The 20,501-nt window shown below is 35.8% G+C and overlaps 4 protein-coding genes and 1 long non-coding RNA gene across 7 annotated transcripts in view; 4 read left to right on the top strand and 1 right to left on the bottom strand.

Moving 5' to 3' along the window:
• The window catches only part of LOC126919850 (uncharacterized), a 52,125-nt gene extending 51,234 nt beyond the window's left edge, over window positions 1–891 (bottom strand). Inside the window, exon 1 of the long non-coding RNA XR_007711801.1 lies at window positions 755–891. This is a non-coding gene — a long non-coding RNA (uncharacterized LOC126919850). The remainder of the gene's footprint in view (window positions 1–754) is intronic.
• LOC126919666 (solute carrier family 26 member 6-like) lies at window positions 819–11,491 on the top strand. 3 transcript variants are annotated; one of them, XM_050729154.1, is made up of 14 exons: window positions 819–942; window positions 2,534–2,647; window positions 3,380–3,541; window positions 4,015–4,125; window positions 4,941–5,113; window positions 5,464–5,631; window positions 8,333–8,434; window positions 8,647–8,780; window positions 8,883–9,045; window positions 9,452–9,628; window positions 9,775–10,047; window positions 10,238–10,399; window positions 10,599–10,725; window positions 10,814–11,491. In XM_050729154.1, the coding sequence occupies exons 1-14, from the start codon at window positions 858–860 to the stop codon at window positions 10,975–10,977; spliced, it is 2,115 nt and encodes a 704-aa protein (XP_050585111.1). In that variant the 5' UTR covers window positions 819–857; the 3' UTR covers window positions 10,978–11,491. The 3 variants fall into 3 exon arrangements, 2 of the variants coding, with proteins under 2 accessions (XP_050585111.1, XP_050585117.1); XM_050729160.1 differs by lacking the exon at window positions 819–942 and adding an exon at window positions 1,117–1,317; XR_007711747.1 differs by lacking the exon at window positions 10,814–11,491 and having other exon boundaries at window positions 9,775–10,009.
• A 92-nt stretch (window positions 11,492–11,583) lies between these two features.
• On the top strand, window positions 11,584–12,469 carry LOC126919807 (signal peptidase complex subunit 1-like). Its single transcript, XM_050729402.1, has 3 exons — window positions 11,584–11,745; window positions 11,897–11,956; window positions 12,036–12,469. Exons 1-3 carry the CDS (start codon window positions 11,701–11,703, stop codon window positions 12,216–12,218), a joined length of 288 nt encoding a protein of 95 aa, XP_050585359.1. The 5' UTR covers window positions 11,584–11,700; the 3' UTR covers window positions 12,219–12,469.
• Window positions 12,470–13,548: 1,079 nt separating this feature from the next.
• On the top strand, window positions 13,549–14,535 carry LOC126919811 (signal peptidase complex subunit 1-like). Its single transcript, XM_050729417.1, has 3 exons — window positions 13,549–13,755; window positions 13,893–13,952; window positions 14,024–14,535. The coding sequence occupies exons 1-3, from the start codon at window positions 13,711–13,713 to the stop codon at window positions 14,204–14,206; spliced, it is 288 nt and encodes a 95-aa protein (XP_050585374.1). The 5' UTR covers window positions 13,549–13,710; the 3' UTR covers window positions 14,207–14,535.
• A 3,926-nt stretch (window positions 14,536–18,461) lies between these two features.
• LOC126919091 (uncharacterized histidine-rich protein DDB_G0274557-like) lies at window positions 18,462–20,444 on the top strand. The gene is made up of 4 exons (XM_050727770.1): window positions 18,462–18,698; window positions 19,265–19,323; window positions 19,584–19,866; window positions 20,198–20,444. Exons 1-3 carry the CDS (start codon window positions 18,678–18,680, stop codon window positions 19,828–19,830), a joined length of 327 nt encoding a protein of 108 aa, XP_050583727.1. The 5' UTR covers window positions 18,462–18,677; the 3' UTR covers window positions 19,831–19,866; window positions 20,198–20,444.
• Window positions 20,445–20,501: the final 57 nt, after the last annotated feature.

Consider the following 20,501-nt stretch of genomic DNA (forward strand, 5'->3'; position numbering starts at 1 on the left):
AAGTGTGAATCTCGCTAAACCGTCGGTAAGCATCCGAGTTTAAAATATCGTCTCGACGAGATAAGTGGTGATTTGCTCGTTTGTTGGAAATTTTTTCCTCGTTTCCGCGGATTTTTACACCATCGCTCTATAGACTTCGACCTGCTTTGAAACGCAGCGTCAACCTCCCCGTGCTTGATCGACAGCTCGAAGATCGTATGATGTAACTGTTAAACAACGCTGTGTATTTGAAAGTGAAACTCTCGTGATAAACTTTCCAGAACATTTCTCGCCAACGGCCACTGCGTCTGCATCTAAAAATGTTCTTTATCTTGTGTACTGGAAATATTGACTGTTGTAGAGCAATCTAGCGGTTTACTTCATCAATGGACGACAAGTATTCGATTCGTTGATGCATTTTTTTCTGACAAGAGTTACGTTGATTCGAGATATTTATGTATATTTACCTATGTAATTTTATCTATTTATATAAATAATTATTTCTATACTTTATAATAAGTACTGATTATTCGTCAACAACGAAGAACTTCAGTTTACTTGTTATACTTTTCATCCTTGTTTAAGATAGCTTTCATCCAACATTCTCAAGAGCAATGATTTACGACGGTTATAAAATGTACCGAGAATTGCATCATTGTATTTGTTGCTTCAGTTACGTGCTGTTTAATTATTTCCATATTAAAATTCTTATCATATAATTACAAAAATTTGACACCACGAAAATGAAGTGTGGAAGCTGAGAAGAAAACCATACCTGTGGAAAAGAATGTGCAAACTGCAAATATTTTGTGCAATGTAATACACCAAACACCAAATATTTGATTTCACGTTGATCACATGGAGAAAACGCACTATAAATGCAGAATCGGGTCGCGAGGGTTAAAATCCTCGTTGACGCAATTTCATCTCGTGAATCTTCAGCTTCGTTCCACGACAACAGAGGTATCAATTTCACTTTCTAACTGGTCAGACACGCAGTTACATCGGTCCAATTAAGCATCTTAATCGAGATGAAGTATCATCACGATCGTTATCCGAGGAACGCGCGTTTATTTGACAGCTCTTGGCCCGATTACCGGCACGTGACTCAATTCCAATGGAAAACACACGAGCCAAGCGTTGCGTTCACGTTTGTTACGTTAGTAAGCGATAGACAGCGCAGCCGAGTTATCATAGTGTGTCGATCTTCTGTCAGACCGCGTTTTCCTTTCCGATACAACACGTAGCGTTATTCAGCTGCTCGACACGCTTGCGTGCTCCTGAGAAGCCGCAAATCATACCGTGCAAGTGGTACACGTCTCACCACCACCATGACAGGTCGCTCTCTATGGGGTTTCCCCGGTCTATCCTATAAAAACGCGTGGTTTCGTTTCGATCGAGATCGATACTATCAGTGGAGTTCTTTTCTTTGTTCTGCAACGGAGGACATTTAAAATTTTGAATTTTTGAAAATTTGAAAGTGTGAAAGTTTGCGTTCAAAAAAATGTTAAGATTTGAAAGAGAGTTTGAAACTTTCGGAAATTACAAGATTTAAATTTTGAACATTCGAAAATTCTTAATTTTAAATTTGACTTTAAGACAAGAATGATCGAATGTAATGACTTCATAGTCGTCACAGGAAAATCGAGGTCAAAATGTCGTAGGTTATGATCAATCGAAGGATTTTATATTTCGATGATATCACTATCTATGCTCACACGCGTAATATTAAAAGATTGCAACACTCACGGTCTCATCGAGGCATTTATTTTTGAGCTAATTGATTGCAAAGTGTTTGATCGATCGTACGTGATGGAAGATATTGTTACCATTAGAGTATTCCTTATTTATACCACGATTTCACAATGAGATTCAATTGAATAACGTTTAATACGAACTTAGGTGATTTCAAGATGTTGAGTCAAATAAAATACGATGTGATCGTGATAAATTTATATCTTTTAACTTAAATTTAAAATTCAAAATTAACCGTTTCAATCTACCAATCTCCTATCTCGAAAGAACACTCGTTTAATTATCCGCTCTAATTCACCCAAAGAACTTCGACTTTCAAATAATCACGTGCAACGATATCAATCTTTGTTCGAATTTTATAAAATCCTTTTCCACTTGGATAATTTCCACCTTTCAATATCATAAACTTGACATTTAAATTCTCGCGCGTAGATCGAAGAATTCCAATTGTTGGTAAACTCCTCCTTACGGCATTAATAAGCATGCGCTATACGAGACATTCCATGTAGAAAGTGGAAAAGGCCACGTGGTAAAATACCTATACTCTATAATTTCTTGTTCGTATGCCTGAGATAAGTTTACGTAATTTTGCGTAAGTCATACCGATAAACTGTTAACGCATAAGTACTTGTACGTTTGTTGTCTCAGTACTTTAATTACGTGTAACAATACACGTTGTCTGAAACACGTCTTCAGCATTTAACACGTTTTCTACGATATTATATGCCAACAAAAATTTCGCACATCGATTTGAATGAAAGAAACGAGAAGGTCTCACGAGACACGAACTAATTCACAGACGATCTAAGCGACGAGATGACGGCACTCAGCCCTGAACTAACTGTGAGACGACCGGTTTATCAACAGGACGAGCTTAATCATTTGTTCAAATATGCGAAGCCAAACGAAACACGTAAGTATCGTATGCGGATTCCCAGCAAGCAAATCCAAGAATCGTGGCGCCTCGCCAAGCCGCGATGCTTATTTGCCATCAAACGTCGCGTAATCATCGCGCAATGTGCTATGTTTCGTCTGATCAAAGGAATGAAAACTAACGATTTGTTATATAAACTTCGAATCGAAGAATCGAGCAAGGAATTTTTTTTTCGCATTTCAATTGCAGTCGAACGTTTTCTTTCCTTATTGTGCAGCATAGTTAATCGATTTTCATTATTACAGCTTTACGATTAATACTATCTACGATTACCTAATAATGTTATCGTGATTATCACGTGGAGAATTTGATTGTAGATATTCATAGTTGCAACAGAAACTGAATATATCGTGTTATTTGTGTTTGCTATATATATATATTTGTTATTGCAACGACTATCGTTAACAAGTAATATTTATCTTTCACTCTTGTACTATTTTGGGAATAGATTTCTGTCGTAATAATAAATCTTTATACTAGCTTTCAAATCAATCTCTTTTCCTTCTAACGACACCCTGGAAACCTTAATTACTCCCCACTTATTCCATGATTAATTGATGGGTTCGGAGAAATAAACGATACGAGGGACAAAATCATTAATCCAGGAAAACTAGGATTAAACTTTTAGACAAAAATCTCTATACTACCAGACATTCTATAATAATAAGGGTACAAAGATATGGCGCTTATAAATGATGGTCGATGTGACAGTTCTGAAGAAGATCTCGATGAAATGCAGAAAGGTCAAGCCGATGAAAATTCTGAAGAATACCATACCCCTTATCGGATGGTTGTCGGCTTACAAGTGGAAGGCCGATTTACTGGGCGACATCATTGCTGGAATCACCGTGGCAGTGATGCATATTCCTCAAGGTACGAACGTTTGCAAAGAGGCATTTTTATGTTTAATACAAATGAGAATAATAAATTCACTTTGAGATATGAATGAACTGATGCCAGATGTCGAGAGATGTCTGTTTATCCTGAAAATTTGAAGTCTTATGTTAAGAAAATTAGAAGTACAGTGTTTGGATCGTCTGTCCTGTCTCGTGTTTGAGTATCTTATTATCAGAGCTGAGTGTCAATGATATAAATCTGAAGAACAATATTAAAAATAAACGAATTTTGGTAGACGTCCGGAGTGGAAAATTTATTCAGAATAATTTCATATTACGTATTTTCGATAATAGTTGGACTAAAAAAATCAAAGGAGTTCATCGTCTATTTAGACGAAGAGGATCGACAACCCTATTACTCGATAAAATTTATTTTTCCTATACACTTGATCTTTACCGATCCAAGGGGTCAAAATCATTTTTCCCATAATTAACGCAATTACTTTTCAGGAATGGCGTACGCAATATTGGGCAACGTTCCACCAATAGTTGGTATCTACATGGCATTCTTTCCTGTTCTTGTTTATTTCTTCCTTGGCACGTCAAGGCATAATTCAATGGGTAAGCAGCAAACAAATATGATTCAGTAATTTCAAGACTCTCTTGATAATACTAACGATGATTCTAAGTATGTAACGTGTTACGAAATACGGAAGCTTCACGGCTGTTCTTCTTCCCTCTTTTTGTTAACCATCGATTAGTAGCCACTTGCCGAACTTTTACCATTTTGTACAAAAGTTGCATGTACATGCCTTTGATATTAATGTTCCCTCCGAATGTTTTCTCATATTCGTCCAGACGTTAATAAATTTAATCGCCGATTTCATAATTTCATAATTTCAAGGAAACAGTTTTCCGTGATTCTAAAACTGAATAGTTCTCGTAATTCGATGAAGCTTCCTAGTATCCGCTTCCTTCTAACTTTCATTTCGGCTTCACTTTCCAACCTTGCTTAGACAAAATCGCCACGCAATTTAGCATGGCACTTGACTGCTTTTTCTCGTTATAATACCATCGCCTGTGTTATTATTACGTATGTTTATCAATATAGATAACGAAAGTTCGATTATTCGAGTGAGTAATATCTCATTAAAATAGACATACCGTGTACGTATACACGTAGAACTTCGTTTAAGTTATAATCAGCTTGAAAAGTTTCATTCCCAGAAGCTTTTCAAATATTTCAACATTAAGAAAAATACCTGTAAAATTATCAATGAAATTTTCAAAACACCTTCATGCTGACCGTAGACCATTATTTTTATATACAACTCATGTAATACATCGACGTCTACTAATGTCCAAAAACATACAACGATCGAAGTTAAAAATTCCCACAACTTAATAGTTAAAATAACCAGTCTGTTGATGTCAAGGTACCTTCGCGCTGGTTTGTATGATGACCGGAAAAGTGGTCACGACCTACAGCTCTCAAGGACAACTGTCGAAGAACGCCACAACAGAAAACGAGCTATTATCCTCGACGAGTAATCGATATTCCCCCGTGGAAGTAGCCACCGCAGTCACTTTCGCCGTGGCTCTGATTCAGGTAATCTTTTACCGCCTCCTTACCGTTTTTCTTCAATCTACGAAGTGTTGGATCTACCGGAACATTCTATCTATTTTCCTACATGTGGAATCTTCAAACTTAAAATTGTTAAAAGTAGCAAATTAACGAAGAACAATTCCTTTCTTAATATCGTGTACCATATAAATGGTATCGCAGCTTTACAAATTTTGTAATTACTCCGCTAGAAGTGTCATTTTTAGAAAATACATGCAACTAGATCTGGAAAAACCCAAATATAACTTTTAATTTTCTAATCAATATTTTTATTTTTTAATCTTTCAATTCTTTCTTAATCTTTAATTTTTCTCATTGATCTGATAATCTTTCAGTTAGTAATGTATTTATTGCGATTGGGAGTGATTGCATCGCTTCTAGCAGATAGTCTCGTAAGCGGGTTCACCACATCCGCGGCGGTTCACGTGTTCACGTCGCAAGTGAAGGATCTACTAGGACTGGGAAACCTACCTAAACGCACAGGACCCTTCAAGTTGATCCTTGTGAGTATCAGATTCTTAACGGTAGACGTAATTTCCTCGTCTGTTCTCTGACAGCTTAAATTTTGGGCAAAAAGGAATATCTTTTTTCGTATAAAATTAAAACCTTTGGAGAACAGTCGAAGAAATCGATTATATTAGATAAGTAAGTATTACACGCGAAGACCACAGGAGAAATCATTCGATTTTTACGAGAGAGCAATCTGGAAATTCGAAACGTTCTAAAGCAATCTCGCGTTATTGCAATTTTACGATTGAAGAGAAAAGTAATTTTCAATTCGTTTAATGCGTTATAAATATTCGTGAACTAAAGCGAAGATAGGAAACTGAAGTCGGATTATTTGTTTGTTGAGCGAAATTTATAGGAGAAAATAGAAGGTTATCGAACTAAACGTAATTGATACGACTGGAGAGACCTTTAGTTAATTGATCGAACTGCTTGAACCATCGATACGTGTGTTGTCTACTTACTTTCTCCCAGAACGTAATATAGGAAGTTAGGCGAATTATGCGGAGAAAGATACAAACAAAATAACCTGCTGAGCTTAAATTAGAAAATTCTAGTAACATGAAAAATGCAAAAAAACGTTGAAGAAGAGAATGGAGAATCCTTTTTGTGCAAAATTAAGACTTTTAGAGAGCAATCGAAAAAATTAATTATACAGGAAAGTTTAATTTTTATTTGTCGTAGTAGCTATCATAAATCTTTAAAAGTGTATATAACACTCCACGTACGACCATAATGAATATAATTGACGTCCGACACGTGATGGTTTACCAATTATGTAGTTGCTGGCTAGTTAATCTTTTCGCTTCCATAATTAATGATGCTGTTTGTTCTTACATACGTATATTTCAGTATACCGTTGGAGGAAGTATTAATTAGCGTAACGAAATTTTTCCATGCGATAACAAAGTTTACCAGGCTATAGAATAGTCAACTTCTTTTATTTCTCATCATCGTAACATTGTCAGTCGCATTATCAAATGTTTTCTTAATATGACGAAACCATATTCTTGCGAGACCTTGTAACAGTGAACTAGTTGAAAAATGTATGATTTTTAACTGTGTGATTTTTAAGTGCGAAACAAGCACAAGGAACAGTGAGGAATAATTTAAAAAATGTGACTTATACAAGGCAAAGTGTTGAACTTCTTTTTTCGTGTAATAAAATTCGGCTGAAAGAAGATTTCTTCTTTCGCGTAAAATAAAAATGTATATCTCGTCAGCTGTCTATACACGAAAACCGTCGTTAAAAGATTTATGGGCTATTCGATCCTTGAAATTCTCCTTCATATGAATTTACTTCTTTGTAAAGGATTAACGAGCCGTATCGGCAGACCTCAATTTCAAGTACGTGCAAACGAGAAAACCGGCTATCATAGAATTTTATATCCTTCCTCTTCGGCAAACGTAACACGTGTCTTAAAAGAAACAGTAACTTCCTCGAGTGAATGAATATTTTATTCGTAATATTACTCACTTTTAGCCTTGATACTGTAATTGATTATGTTTAACAAGGAATGTTAGAATTATAGTATTATTTTCATTTCGTAAAAATATATTCATCTGAAGAGCAAGGGATGTTCCAAAGTTTTGAACAGAAGCGTACATCAAATTAAACAAAACACAATGGTCGCGATAATCACATCAGAATGTCCAACACTTTACTTTGTTCTTTTCGTTTCCGGGTCTCTACTTCCTTCAAAGACACTCTCTGAGCCTGCAACGTTTCTAATTGTTTGTTCCTGATGTCGTTAAAGAGGAAATAGCACGAGAATCAAAAAGTCCCGGTCGTTAATATCATCTCGTCTCGTTTCCTTTCATACCAAATACGTCGAATACCGCATGCAACACGGTCGATTTTCCACTTTGTCGTTTTCAACACGGACTATGTCCATTTCAAAGAACTCGGTTCTTGTTTCTATCCGGAGACAGGTGAACGCATGAAATGCCAAATGAAATTCCAACAGTGACTTTCTAACAATTTCAATTGCTCATTGAAAGAGAGAAACAAGTTCCGAGACATCCGGAATCCCACGGTTATATCTTGGAAAATGGAAGACTTCTTGTGGAAAATTGTTGGGAAAGAAAAAGTAGATTTCAAGGCTTTGTTAACACTTTAATTTTCCACGTACGCCTGTACCTTAAATTAAATTTTCATCGAAAGAGTATAAAAACGAAATTAGAAGTTCCAGTCAAAAAGCTATTTCAAATTCAATTGTCGCGTATGAAACCGAAACTTTCTCAAAATTAAATAATCTTGTGCCACTCTGTAGGCAACCTAATTTGAATTTCTTCAAGTGGTTTTTCTTTATGGTTCTAAAACTAAAGAAACCGCAGAAACGAAGAAGAAACTGTTCGAGTGACAAAAGACCTTCGCAATCTTCGTAACTTGTTGATCAATTTGCACCTGGCAAAAGAATGTAAAACGTGCTGCTTTTGACGATTAGACTATTCTTTCAGCAATACAGTTGCAAATAATAGAAACGAAGGAAATAACGTACGTTTAATGTAACAGTACTTTCACCGATTGTGTTTCACTTACATAAGGGAATTGAACTTTTGAGATACAACCTTATGGTGGATAATGACACTTACGTAAGATGATCGCGTTCGTTTGTTTTATTTAGAAGACATTGTAACAAGATTTTGGTCTTAAGAAGCTCAGTCCCTAATTATGGTTGTTTAATATCGTTTTAGAGTTACGTGGACTTCTTTAACAACTATCAATCTATCAATGGGATTGCCCTTCTGCTATCCTGTTTCATCATTTTGGTTCTCATTGTCAACAATGCGTTAAAGGTACTTTACAAAGTCGAATTAAAATATTATTTTAACTAACAGCATAAAAACCTTAGAGATTATATTGAAATATTATAAATCTTAATAAAACTTAATTTTTTATACTTCATTTCAAGACTCTTCGATATTTAAAAAATTTCAGTTTTAATATTTTCCAAAAAAAAAGAGCCAGGTAGCTGAAGTTACAATAAAAAATCGTATTTTATTTGCAGCCAAAGTTCGCGAAAATAAGTCCATTCCCAATCCCTATAGAAATGCTAGTGGTTGTGCTTGGGACTGTCCTCTCAGTGTACCTGAACCTTACGGAAGTTTATGGGATCGCGATAGTGGGTGACATACCAGTCGGGTAACCAAGTTTCTCGAAACTGTATTATTCACGATAGTTGTGTCGTGTTTCATTGAAACAAAGCAACATCTTTATGGTAACTTTCTCTTCCATTGCTTCCAGTTTGCCGTCTCCGACCTTGCCACCATTGTCTTTGGTACCGAACATTTTATTAGATAGCTTCATCATTACTATGGTGTCCTATACTATATCCATGTCCATGGCGTTAATCTTCGCGCAGAAACTCGGTTACGAAGTGGATTCGAACCAGGAGCTAATGGCGCAGGTTTGAATGTATATTTAACTTGGAAATTTCGAATGAAATTTGAATTGGAATTTCCGATGTATAACCCAAGCCTGAATTATGATATAGAAATATTCGATTGTATAACCATTAAATTAATCTTGAAATGCATTCAAGTACATCGCATGAAACGATAGCGTGTGTAGTCACACGATTAGAATCTGATGCATTGTTATTGACATTTTAATTAACCGAGGAATCAATTAAATAATTCATGTCGTAGACTTGACCTGATTCGTCAAAGTCAATCTCTTTTATCTATCGAAGCTGACACCGCGACCGCTTTAGAATTAATATAGCGCGATAGCAATCAATGTCACGCTGTATGAAAGATAATGCAACTCATTTACATAAGAAACTAATTATCGTCATTCTCAATGATTTCTAGGGTGTCGGAAATCTAGTTGGATCCTTCTTCTCTTGCATGCCATTCACAGCTTCGCTCTCTAGATCCCTGATCCAGCAGACTGTCGGCGGACGAACTCAATTAGCTAGTCTAATATCCTGTGGAATTCTAATTAGCGTTTTACTGTGGATCGGCCCCTTCTTCGAGCCTCTGCCACGGGTAATTCACAAATATTTGAATCATTGTTAATTATATAGTATACAAAAATCTAATAAAAATCTGTACAATTTTGAAAATCGACAAATTCAATCAATTATACGTGTAAGTTTCAAGTAGCTAATAAAAGATTATATTTCCATCGACAGTGTGTTCTAGCCAGCATCATCGTGGTGGCTTTAAAGGGGATGCTAATGAAAGTGACAGAATTTAAGAGATTCTGGAAATTGGACAAAACTGATGGGGTTATCTGGGCGGTGACATTCATATCAGTAATTCTGATGGACGTGGAATATGGTCTTCTAATTGGAATCGTGCTCTGCATCGGCAAATTAATCCTCTTTTCTATCCATCCTTACACCTGTTCACTCGCTCTAGTACCTGGTACTGAGCTTTATCTGGATACCAAGAGATATAAAAGCGTATGGAATAATGATAGTCTCTCTTTTCTTTTCTTTTCTTCTTTTTATATATATATTCTTCTTATCGAGTTACGCTAAAATGGGAATCTATTTCGATTAAAGGGGATTTTCTTTTTCGTATCGTGTATTTCTCGAGGCGGTACAGGCTGAAACGAGTCTGATAGATCTAACACGGAAGTCGTATTTTCAGACGGTAGAGCTGCCGGGTATAAGAATATTTCACTACTCAGGCAGCTTGAACTTCGCCTGTCGGCAACACTTCCGTGACGAGGTATATAAAATTGCTGGCCAGACGCCGAGAAAGAAACCTAATGGAGGCTTCAAACACGACGAGTTGAAGGAAGTTAAGAAGGTAAGAGATGCGATATAAAATATCTTCCAGTATCTTACAATAGTATCCAGTATAATATAATCCTGTTAATAAAATCATTATTTAAATCGACAAGAAGGAATATCAACGTTAACTATATCCTCATTACACCAGCCCGAAGAAACCATAAAACTGCCGACCCACTTTCGTAGAAAATTAATTTCCTTGTCATTGTGCACAGCTGAGAACCCTGATACTGGACCTGAGCGCAGTGAGTCACATAGACCTGGCGGGCGCAACGACCCTGGGAAACCTGATCAACGAGTACTGTGAAATCGATATACCGGTGTACATCGCCGGGTGTTCCGGTGAGTAGAATCGCGTCGCGGAACCATATGACCAAACCGGAAGCAATGTTAGGCCCGATCGATACGCAACGATTTGAACACATTGTAGGACCTGTGTACGAGATGATGAGAAAGTGCAACCTGTTGGAATACAAAGGTGGCCTGTTCGCCGCGTTCCCCACCGTGGCAGATGCCGTGCATTTTGCAAGGTCTAACACCGAGCCAGCATGGAGTTCGCCGATATACGACGACGCAACTGTCGCCAGGCTCTGATTGCGAATACTAATCGCGGCTACATGCGGCGAAGTTCATTCATGATTCCCAGGGAAAAATTTCTCAATCAACGTGATCGACTGACAATTTAACTGCCATGTTATTTCTAGACGCATGCATTTGACTGTTTGATGAGAAGTTGTGAGATGTTGAGGGATTGTATATATAACTTTGAAGAAGAGATGATTATGATAGAGTTGAATTGTGTACGTAGACAGTGTTTGTTAATGAAGAATATGTCGAAACCAGATAGAACAAATTGCTCAAGAAAGAATATTGTGAAGGTTGAATGTGCTCATCTTGCTTGATTCATTACAAATCGTATAAACAATTCTGTACCACTATATTTTTGAAAGATATTAAAGGCACACTACCTCGTTGTGGTAAATAAAACTTAGAATTGGGTGTGAAAATTGAACGATATTTATATGTACAGTATTCTTGTAATGACAAGTAATGTTTTGTGTATTATAAAATTATGAAACAAATAATATTTATAGACATACTTCCAGAATACCTATTTATGATATTTCTCTAAATATTTAGTATGTTTAGTATAAATATATGGCCTGAAACTACTTAAAATCATCATAATTCGCGCCATAGTAGAGCGCACATGAGAAAGCACGTCTCAGCGCATGCGCAAATAACGTCGCGTAATCCACGTCTAAATAAAAGCTTGTTTATGTGAATCTGCCGGCAGATCACTGTCACTTTTTTAAAATGAGTGCATGGATACAATATATCAAATCTATCCCGACGCACATAGTAAGTTTACGAATTAACCTCACACAAGTAATGTTACGACTTTTTAAAAGTGCATAACATTTGTGTTAGGTTATGTTATTTTACTACAACAGGTGTTTATATATATTTACACAAATTCGTACGTTTCCTGATTAAACAATTTTCTTTTCAGGACTATGATGGCCAAGCGCGAGCAGAAAAATTATCAAGAGTCATTATAACACTGTTCGGGGTTGGATATTATACATCAAATATTGATGTTCAATTCAACTTTATAAGGTTACTTACATATGCCTTATTTATGTTTGCAGGTGGTTGGATTAATTTGGGGATATGTTATTCAGCAATTTTCACAAACAATGTGCATATTAGGAGCAGGATTTGCACTGGCAGTTTTAATTACAGTTCCACCCTGGCCTATGTACCGTCGTAAACCTTTAGACTGGCAAAAACCACAATCTGAAGTTACAATTAAGCAAAAGAAGAAGAAATAGTTTGCTGTCATTTTTAACTATACTTAACAATATTTTGTTACAAAGTATTACATGATAATACTTGTTGGTTCAAGGCAAAAATACATGTTTCGAACATCACTTTCTATTTTAAAACCTGTACTTATGAATGTATCAATTTATGAGAAAGACTGTAATAAGAAAAAGTACTACTTATAGCGAATGTATCATGATTATATTAATATCCTAAAAGATTCTTAATTCAAATAAAAGAATGTTACAAAATTGTCAAACATTCGATGTTTAAATCGACTCGATCTTTGATTCTGGAAGGAGAGAACATTTAAAATAAAACGGCGTGTATTTATATTGCGGAAAGAAACATGACCAACATTTCGTAATTCCAACCCGTCAATTTTCTCGTTCGATTGCGATAGTCTCGTAACACAGTGACGCCCTTGAGACATTTTACTTCAATCTCGTTTCGAATTCCGCGCGAGCAGAAACGCGGTCAGACTTATACATACCGCGTGACTCGGTTTCTCCTTTAAAACTGTTACAACAATGCCGGCTAACTGTTGCATACTATTACACGACTAGAAATGCGTTTCCTAACCAATACCGTTGACACATAGAGAGTATTGTCGACACTAGTTGACTGACTCTCATTACTGTATTCCATTTAACTGATCAACGACACGATCTCTAGCACGAACTATGATAATTTCAATTGCAACCTCTTTCTATCCTAACGATACGCAAATTCGATAGAGGGGATGGAAAACAATGTGAAGGAATCCAAAGATGCAAAGTCTTAAATTCATTTTTTATAAGCGTTAATATAACTTAAGAATCAATATAAGTATATGTGTATGTATATACTCGTGTATAATTGGCTTTTGAAATCTTATACTCCAAACGCAATATATTAGATATCATTGAATTTCAATGGAGAAATTCTCATTTGGAAGCATTAGAAAGTACAACGCACGTAACGTTTGTGCACGTTATATCCGTAAAGTGATAAACCAAAGAAATTGCACAACAATTAAGAAAGTTATAATGTTATAGATACTGATTTATATCAATAATTACAGTAATATCTTACTAATTCGAAATGAAATTAATGTATCGAACGCGGAAATAAGTTATTTAATGGCCATTATTTTGTAATTTTATAAATTCGTTGGTTAAACTAAAATTTTGACTCACACGAAGAAGGCTATGATTATGAAATCTTATTTTCATTGATGTTTCTTTTATTTCCATGCTTAAAACACAGGTTATTTCAGCAATGATACACAATTTTACGAACTTGAACACAGATACGTATAAATACAACTTATGTACGTAGATATTACATTAAATTTTGTTCATTGTACTTTCTACAAATTCGTTAAAATTGGCGCTGCTAAGAAACTACCACTACAGTTTTCACACGTATAATAACAATTACCAACGTGTTAGTCAAGATCTATGACTATACTGTAGTTTGATTGCGTGGAAGTACCAGCTTACTTTATATTTGTTTAAAATGAGTTCTTGGGTGCAATGTATTAAATCCGTCCCAATGCATATGGTAAGTTAATTTATTAATATATGTAACTGTCTTTAGTTTGTGTTTTCTTCTTGGTTAGGTTATGTGGCACCATATGTCAATTCAGTCAGGTATCAGGTTCATTCCTCTATATTTCTTTGAATAAAATTTTTTTTCAGGACTATGATGGTCAAGCTTGGGCAGAAAAATTATCAAGGCTCATCATAACACTTTTTGGAGTAAAGTATTGTATTTAAAAATATTGTGCTGTACAGAATATGCTCAAGATTACAAATGGTTTTTTTTACAGATAATTGGATTAATATGGGGATATGTTATTCAACAATTTTCACAAACAATTTATATCCTTGGTGCAGGATTGATGATGGCTGCGCTAATCACAGTTCCTCCATGGCCTATGTATCGTCGTAAACCTTTACATTGGCAGAAGCCACAGTCTGGAGTTACCACCAAGTTAAAAAAGAAAAAATAGTCTATTCTAATTGTACTTAATAAAGTGTTATTCTTGTAAAAAATGCCAGTACTTGATAAGGATTTACAGCACGAAAATACTTTGTATATCATTTTATAACTAAGCAATATATTTATGACTGTGAAAGCAATGGATGAAAGTAATGGATGTGACAAATGTAGATTGAATCAATATTTTTTATTTGATCAGCAGTGTAGATATATATATATAGACTAATGTATATAATTCAAATTATATCGTACTATGTAAAGATAGTGCTCGTACCATCAGATTGCATTTACCTTTGTATCTATATATCAAAATAAGAATAAAACTCATTGTTTAATAAACTCATTGCCAGAATCGTTTATATGAAAATTTAATAATGCCACATGTTGTTTGTTACATAACAAAATATTGTTAGCAATAGCTTATCTTTGGAAAGTAACGTTTTTTGCGAAACACGAAGATCTATGTCTTCGCTGGGCTGTACTGTATAAAATATCGGACTCAGGATTTCCTTTTCGCCTCAAATCATGATTATATAATATGCAATAATCAAAAGGAAGAAATCTCGTAACAAGGTTGATTCAGTATAAAATGCTCGATGAAGACTGTTGATCGATCGATGTCGTCTTAATTTCGATTTCAATAAATCGGACGAACAATTAACCAGCCGTTTATGATTATATCGCATACCACGAGTCACACGTTGGATTTGTTCCAACGTTTGACTTTCATCGGACACGTTTCTCATTTTCTCTCGTCACACATTAACCGAAGCATATTTCCCTCAAAATCGGGCTGGTGACGTGACTTTCACGAGACAGAAGAGGTAGAAGCGTTTTGGATACGGTGGGGATGATTGCAAGCAGATTCTTACGTAAGCGGACAACGATCACAGCCACATCGAAAATACAAAATGTGCCGTAACGCCCGTTACTGTTTTCTTTCTCCTCGTCTTTTGTTGTTTATGCTCTAATCCTGTCCCTTTCGTCATCATCGTACGACGCGTCTCGTCGTTATGTATTGTCCATCGCTACGAAACTGGAATACAATGTTATGCAACGAAAAGGATTTCGTTGCAAGCCTTCTGCAAATGTACCTTCTTTTTATCGAAACGTGCACTGGCCCAAAACGAGAAAATAAAGAATTATATCTTGAGCAATGATGCTAAGAAGCAAAATCCTTTCGCAACATGAATCACTGATAATCCACGATGTTACAATCGCAATTTTTATTAATCTTTAAGTACAGATCATTCGTTTTTTAGAGGAGTTTTAACTTATTAACTCATTACTATAAAATAATGTAAAATTTTAGAAACTCTAACATCATTTGATCTCCTCTACTACTAGTTAAACCTTTTCCTTTAACATGCGTCTCTCCTTTTTGTCAAAATTATGCCATAATAGACCAACCAACTTAATTTATTCCAAATCATTTTATAATATATGCTCGTTTTGCAATACACATTTGGGAGGATGTGTATTCTCTTGTGTAATCTCGAATACTCCTAAATCATCATCATCTTCGATCCTTTTTTAACTTTCGCAGCTCGTAAAATACGGTTCGTATTCCAGGTGGAGGATTACGAAACGCTTTCTCCCTATATGATGGATATTTTAAGTATGCGAGCTACACCACTTCCTACAACACTGGCTGGGTCGACGCGGTGCACACACGAAAAAAGAAAAAAAAAAAGATGCAACAGGCATTACATCGACGCGGATCGAGGTTACCTTGCTCTTAACACTGACTTCTTTCGCAAAACAACTGAGACCACCTTGGCTAGAAAGCGAGTCAATCACTTGGACGTATTTCACCGGAAATGCCGAATCTGAAATTAAGGAATTGCATCTTTTCCTCCTGTTTTCTTTTCATCTTTTTTTTGCATCCTATACGATGTAGCGGAGGCAAGAGTTTTCACGTAACTGAGCTAATTGGTGACTACTAAACGAATTTTTCGAAGATTTAACGTGGTTCGATTCTCACAACATTTAGATACTAACGTGCAATTATTAGGTACACCCTCGCTCAAAACTCTTTGATCAGGTAATCGTTAAAACAAGAAGGAGAATTTATTTTGAAATTTTAAATACAATAAAGAAGCCAGATAATATATTAACAAATTTACTAAAAAGAATGCATGTAATTTTAAGTTCGCTATCTACTTCAAAAGTTTTATTGAGAATAAAAAAAAAGTGTTCCAAGATTTTTGAACGGGAGTGCGTAATAAATGATAGTTGCCAAAATCGTGATTTTCCACGTGGTTGTCCGAGTTAATAGATCGTTTATCGAATGCTTTGATCAAACTGATAATGTATTTTCTAACGTGCAATTAGCAGATGTATCTGTCGTAACTTTAACGCAAATTACATATTTGAGTTTCATATACATTGTATAAATAGTGTCAGTGGCACGCCTGTCAAATAAGACTTAATCAAACAGTAGAGGAATTGGGATCGATAAAGGTAGAATGTTGCAATTGCGTGCAGGAAGTTGCATATTGCATCTAATTTTTATCCACGCTGTTTACACTCAATTAACGCAGAGAAAAGGAAAAGAAAATTCGTGACTCCGATCGTTTTGCGCTAAAGGAACTCATAGAAGAGTAAAAATGTTTCGTGGAAAATGGCACTAAAAGATTTTCTAATGTGCACTATCGTCGTTAAATATTGAACAGAAAATGGGAAGAGATAAACTGAATTATTAGCAGGAAGAGAAAAGTTTTGCAACTTTACAGCGATAGCAACGAAATAAAGTTTCTAACTTATTCACGATTAGGCGCCAGGTGTTATTTGCCGAAGAAAAGGGGAACAGATTGATGACAATGTCCGCTATTAGACGTCTCCTATAATATAATTTTCCTGTTCCACTTCCAACGAGTTCTGCTCGACTGGCGTTGAGCTTGATTCGCGATACCACAATTAATAAGCAATAAACTGATATACAATGTCTCTTGCGTACATTAAGGCCGGTATGATTATATCATCGATCATGCTAAACCACAGAAAAATTTTCTGTTATGTCAATTACATGACTTTTGGGCTTGTTACGATGTTTCGACACTGTGATTTAGAGTTATGAATTTCTCTTTCTTGCCAAAACTACGAGAATATATTATATCAATGGATAGATTAATTGATGTATCTTGATAGAAAGTGCTGTTACTTAATGATTATAAGTCAGTCTTAGAAGTATTGAGCTTGTAGAATAGAAAGCATCTGTTTATCATTTATTAATTATTTATTTGTTTATACCTGATCCAGATATAACAGAAGACAAAATTTTGTAAACGTTTTGAGTGAAATCGATCACGTAATATAAAAATTTCGCCAACGCCTTCGACCAGTTACGCAGTAACGAATAATATATCTTCGACATAATTTTTTCCATTTTAAAGCACAATTTACAGCCAACGTTTATGTAACACATGCATATCTTCAACATTAAGAATTCCTTTTTGGGAATCATCCGATCGAAAGCATTTACGCATCCGATATTCCTACCTCCCATACTCTTTTATAATCGCTTCATTAGAATAATTTTCTTATTTTTATTACGACATCCTAATTTAAATCTATATTTGATGTAACATTTTGATGTAACATTTTGATGTAACATCAAATCGAGTCTTTACGTAGGAACCATTATTTTTCAATGGTATCAGAAATATCCGTTTTGTCTTTTAAAATACGAACCAGTTTCTCCTTTCTATCATTTCTGACAATAAAATTCACAAATGTTCACACTATCACCAAGTTTCAACAAATATAACGGGACACTTAAAATTCCATCCACTTTTCATTTCCAATGGCCATCGAACTTTCCTTTAGGAAATTCAACTATCGCACATATGCTCACAGGAAATTCGTGAAAATTTGGCAAAATCTACTTTTCACCACCATCTGATTCGACACGTTTCATCCATAATTCAGAAAACGCGGGAAACGCGCACTCGCGCTATTTCTACGATCGTCTACGTAACGGTGAAACGACTAACGGATTGACTCTTCCAATGAATTAATATCGTAATTACAGACAGGCTTTTGCCATTTCTCGGTCCTAAGTAAATTATATCGAACGAAGCTGGACACGTAGCGTACGCAGTGTGTTGTTACGCAGGCTTAGAGAACGCTTGGAACGGACGTAACCAGAGAGTCGGCCGCTTCCTATCTTTTACGTAACCGTAAAGTCGAGCGACTTTGGCTCTCCCACCCTGTGGCTTTTCACCGGGTGGTTTTGGCCACCTCGGTTGGTCCTTTATAAGCACACATCCCCGGCCGTTCAAAGCCAGAAACGTATCGACATCGGTAAAACATTGGTCTCACGTGTGATCGACGTATAATCGAGCTTCAGTTCGTCTCATTCGATTTTTCCTCTTTCTATCGTTTCTTTCTTTTTCTGCGACCGTGTCGTTTCGTGAGCTCGTCACGTCGAGCAAGAAAATTGTAGTCATTTAAAGAAGAAGAACAGACAGCCGGGCAGGATGCGCTCCCAGACCATCGTTGTGAGTAGAACCTTCGGCCAAGCTTCGTGTGGAGGGTGAACTACCCTTGTGGTTCGACGAATACAGTGATTTCGAACGATGTGTTATAAACTTGTAGAATTATACGAAAATTCTTTGTGAACGTTTTAGGAATTGATTCTGATATTAATTACTTTATGGATTATTTTTGGTAATTTTGTTTATGGCTTCGTTTGAAATCCGTACGAAATTTTGTGGAGATCAATGTTTCTGACCATATACCTAAAATTATATTAGCTTCCTTCTTGGTTTCTACTTCTTTGTATATTTGTTTTGTCTTTTTACCAATTATTGTAATGTCGGCCAGTCAGGTAGTTTTATAATGGTAATAGGTAAATTCATTTCGATAAATGTTTAATTAAAATTAGAACTGCAAACACTTTCACCCTGTCGAGACATGATTGCACGAAGCATGTAGGATGAGTAGTGAAACTTCGAAAAAAAAAGAGCAAAAAAAGTAACGTCGTGCATATAAATGACACGATACGCCGTGTCACGGTGCACTTTTCGCCTTATGGGCAAATCACAAATTCACATTCGTGTTGCAGCTAATCGTGTTCGGAATACTAGCCGTGGCCTTGTCTTCGCCAGTACCAGGCTACCATGGGTAAGTTGTCAAAATGTTTGAACGTTTCGTATGACTATTTTCACCTAGTATTATCTTCAAAAATAAAAATACAAATTTTTAAACACAAAATTAAGATGCATTATTCTGTTTCTTCTTTTAAGTTGTTCTCTTAACTAACGAAGTATTATCGCGTAGAATTTACATATTTTATTATTATATTTGTATTAGAATCTATAGTTAGTATATTAAAAAGGAAGACAGCCAACTCGTTTGAAAGAAAATCAAACGTATGATTTCAGTTCGCACCAGCACGTCCGTATCCATGTGCCTTATCACGTGCATACGGTTCATCATCATCACGTGAAGAAGATACCAGTGCATCACGTAGAGAAGGTGCCCGTCCCTGTTCCAATTCCTATCCATCACGTGCAAAAGGTGGCCGTTCCAGTGCCAGTCCATCACGTCGAAAAGGTGCACGTACCTGTTCCGATCATCGAAAAGGTGCCTGTACCCATCCCTATTCACGAAGAAAAGAAGTGGTGGTAATGGGAGCGCTTCGCTCTTCGGCTTGTTATTATTTAGGTAATTAAAACAAAGAATTTCTCGCATGCGTCAACGACATTGAAACAATCAAAATTTTGGTTAGAACGTAATTAACGATTGACAGACATTTAATTATTTTCATGGCGGAGGGTAAAGAATTTTATTCTCGTATTACGGAAATCAGACATATTTTGAATATTTAAAGAAAAATTGAAACGAGTACAAGTGCATAAAAAGTTTCAGTGAAAAACTTCCGTAAATGTAAGAAATTCTTGAATGACAGAAAAACACGATTGAATGGAAAATAACCAAAAGCACGTAGAATCGAGGGAAAAATTACAAGTAAAGATTTCTTGTCACTTTGTTGCAGATTCTAAAATAAGGGCGTTCGGGTTGCTAATAGAATTTCACGATGCTCCAATTTTATTCTCGCTCAACCAAATCGTTCCCGGAAGTACGCAGAAGCTACGAGAAGGGAATAGTACAAAATGTAACTCGAATTGCCTGCATCATTAGTCGTTTAAGTCTGTAATATAGAACTAATATCACTTGGTATGCACATGTGTGTACTTAGGTTAACATTATTTGTACATATTGTATCATGTTACTTTATTTTTTATACAATACACGTGTTTGTCAAATATCAAATGTACATTTTTTTCAAATACCTAAGA

Source organism: Bombus affinis, chromosome 1 (assembly GCF_024516045.1).
Source record: "Bombus affinis isolate iyBomAffi1 chromosome 1, iyBomAffi1.2, whole genome shotgun sequence".
NCBI classification, from domain to species: domain Eukaryota; kingdom Metazoa; phylum Arthropoda; class Insecta; order Hymenoptera; family Apidae; genus Bombus; species Bombus affinis.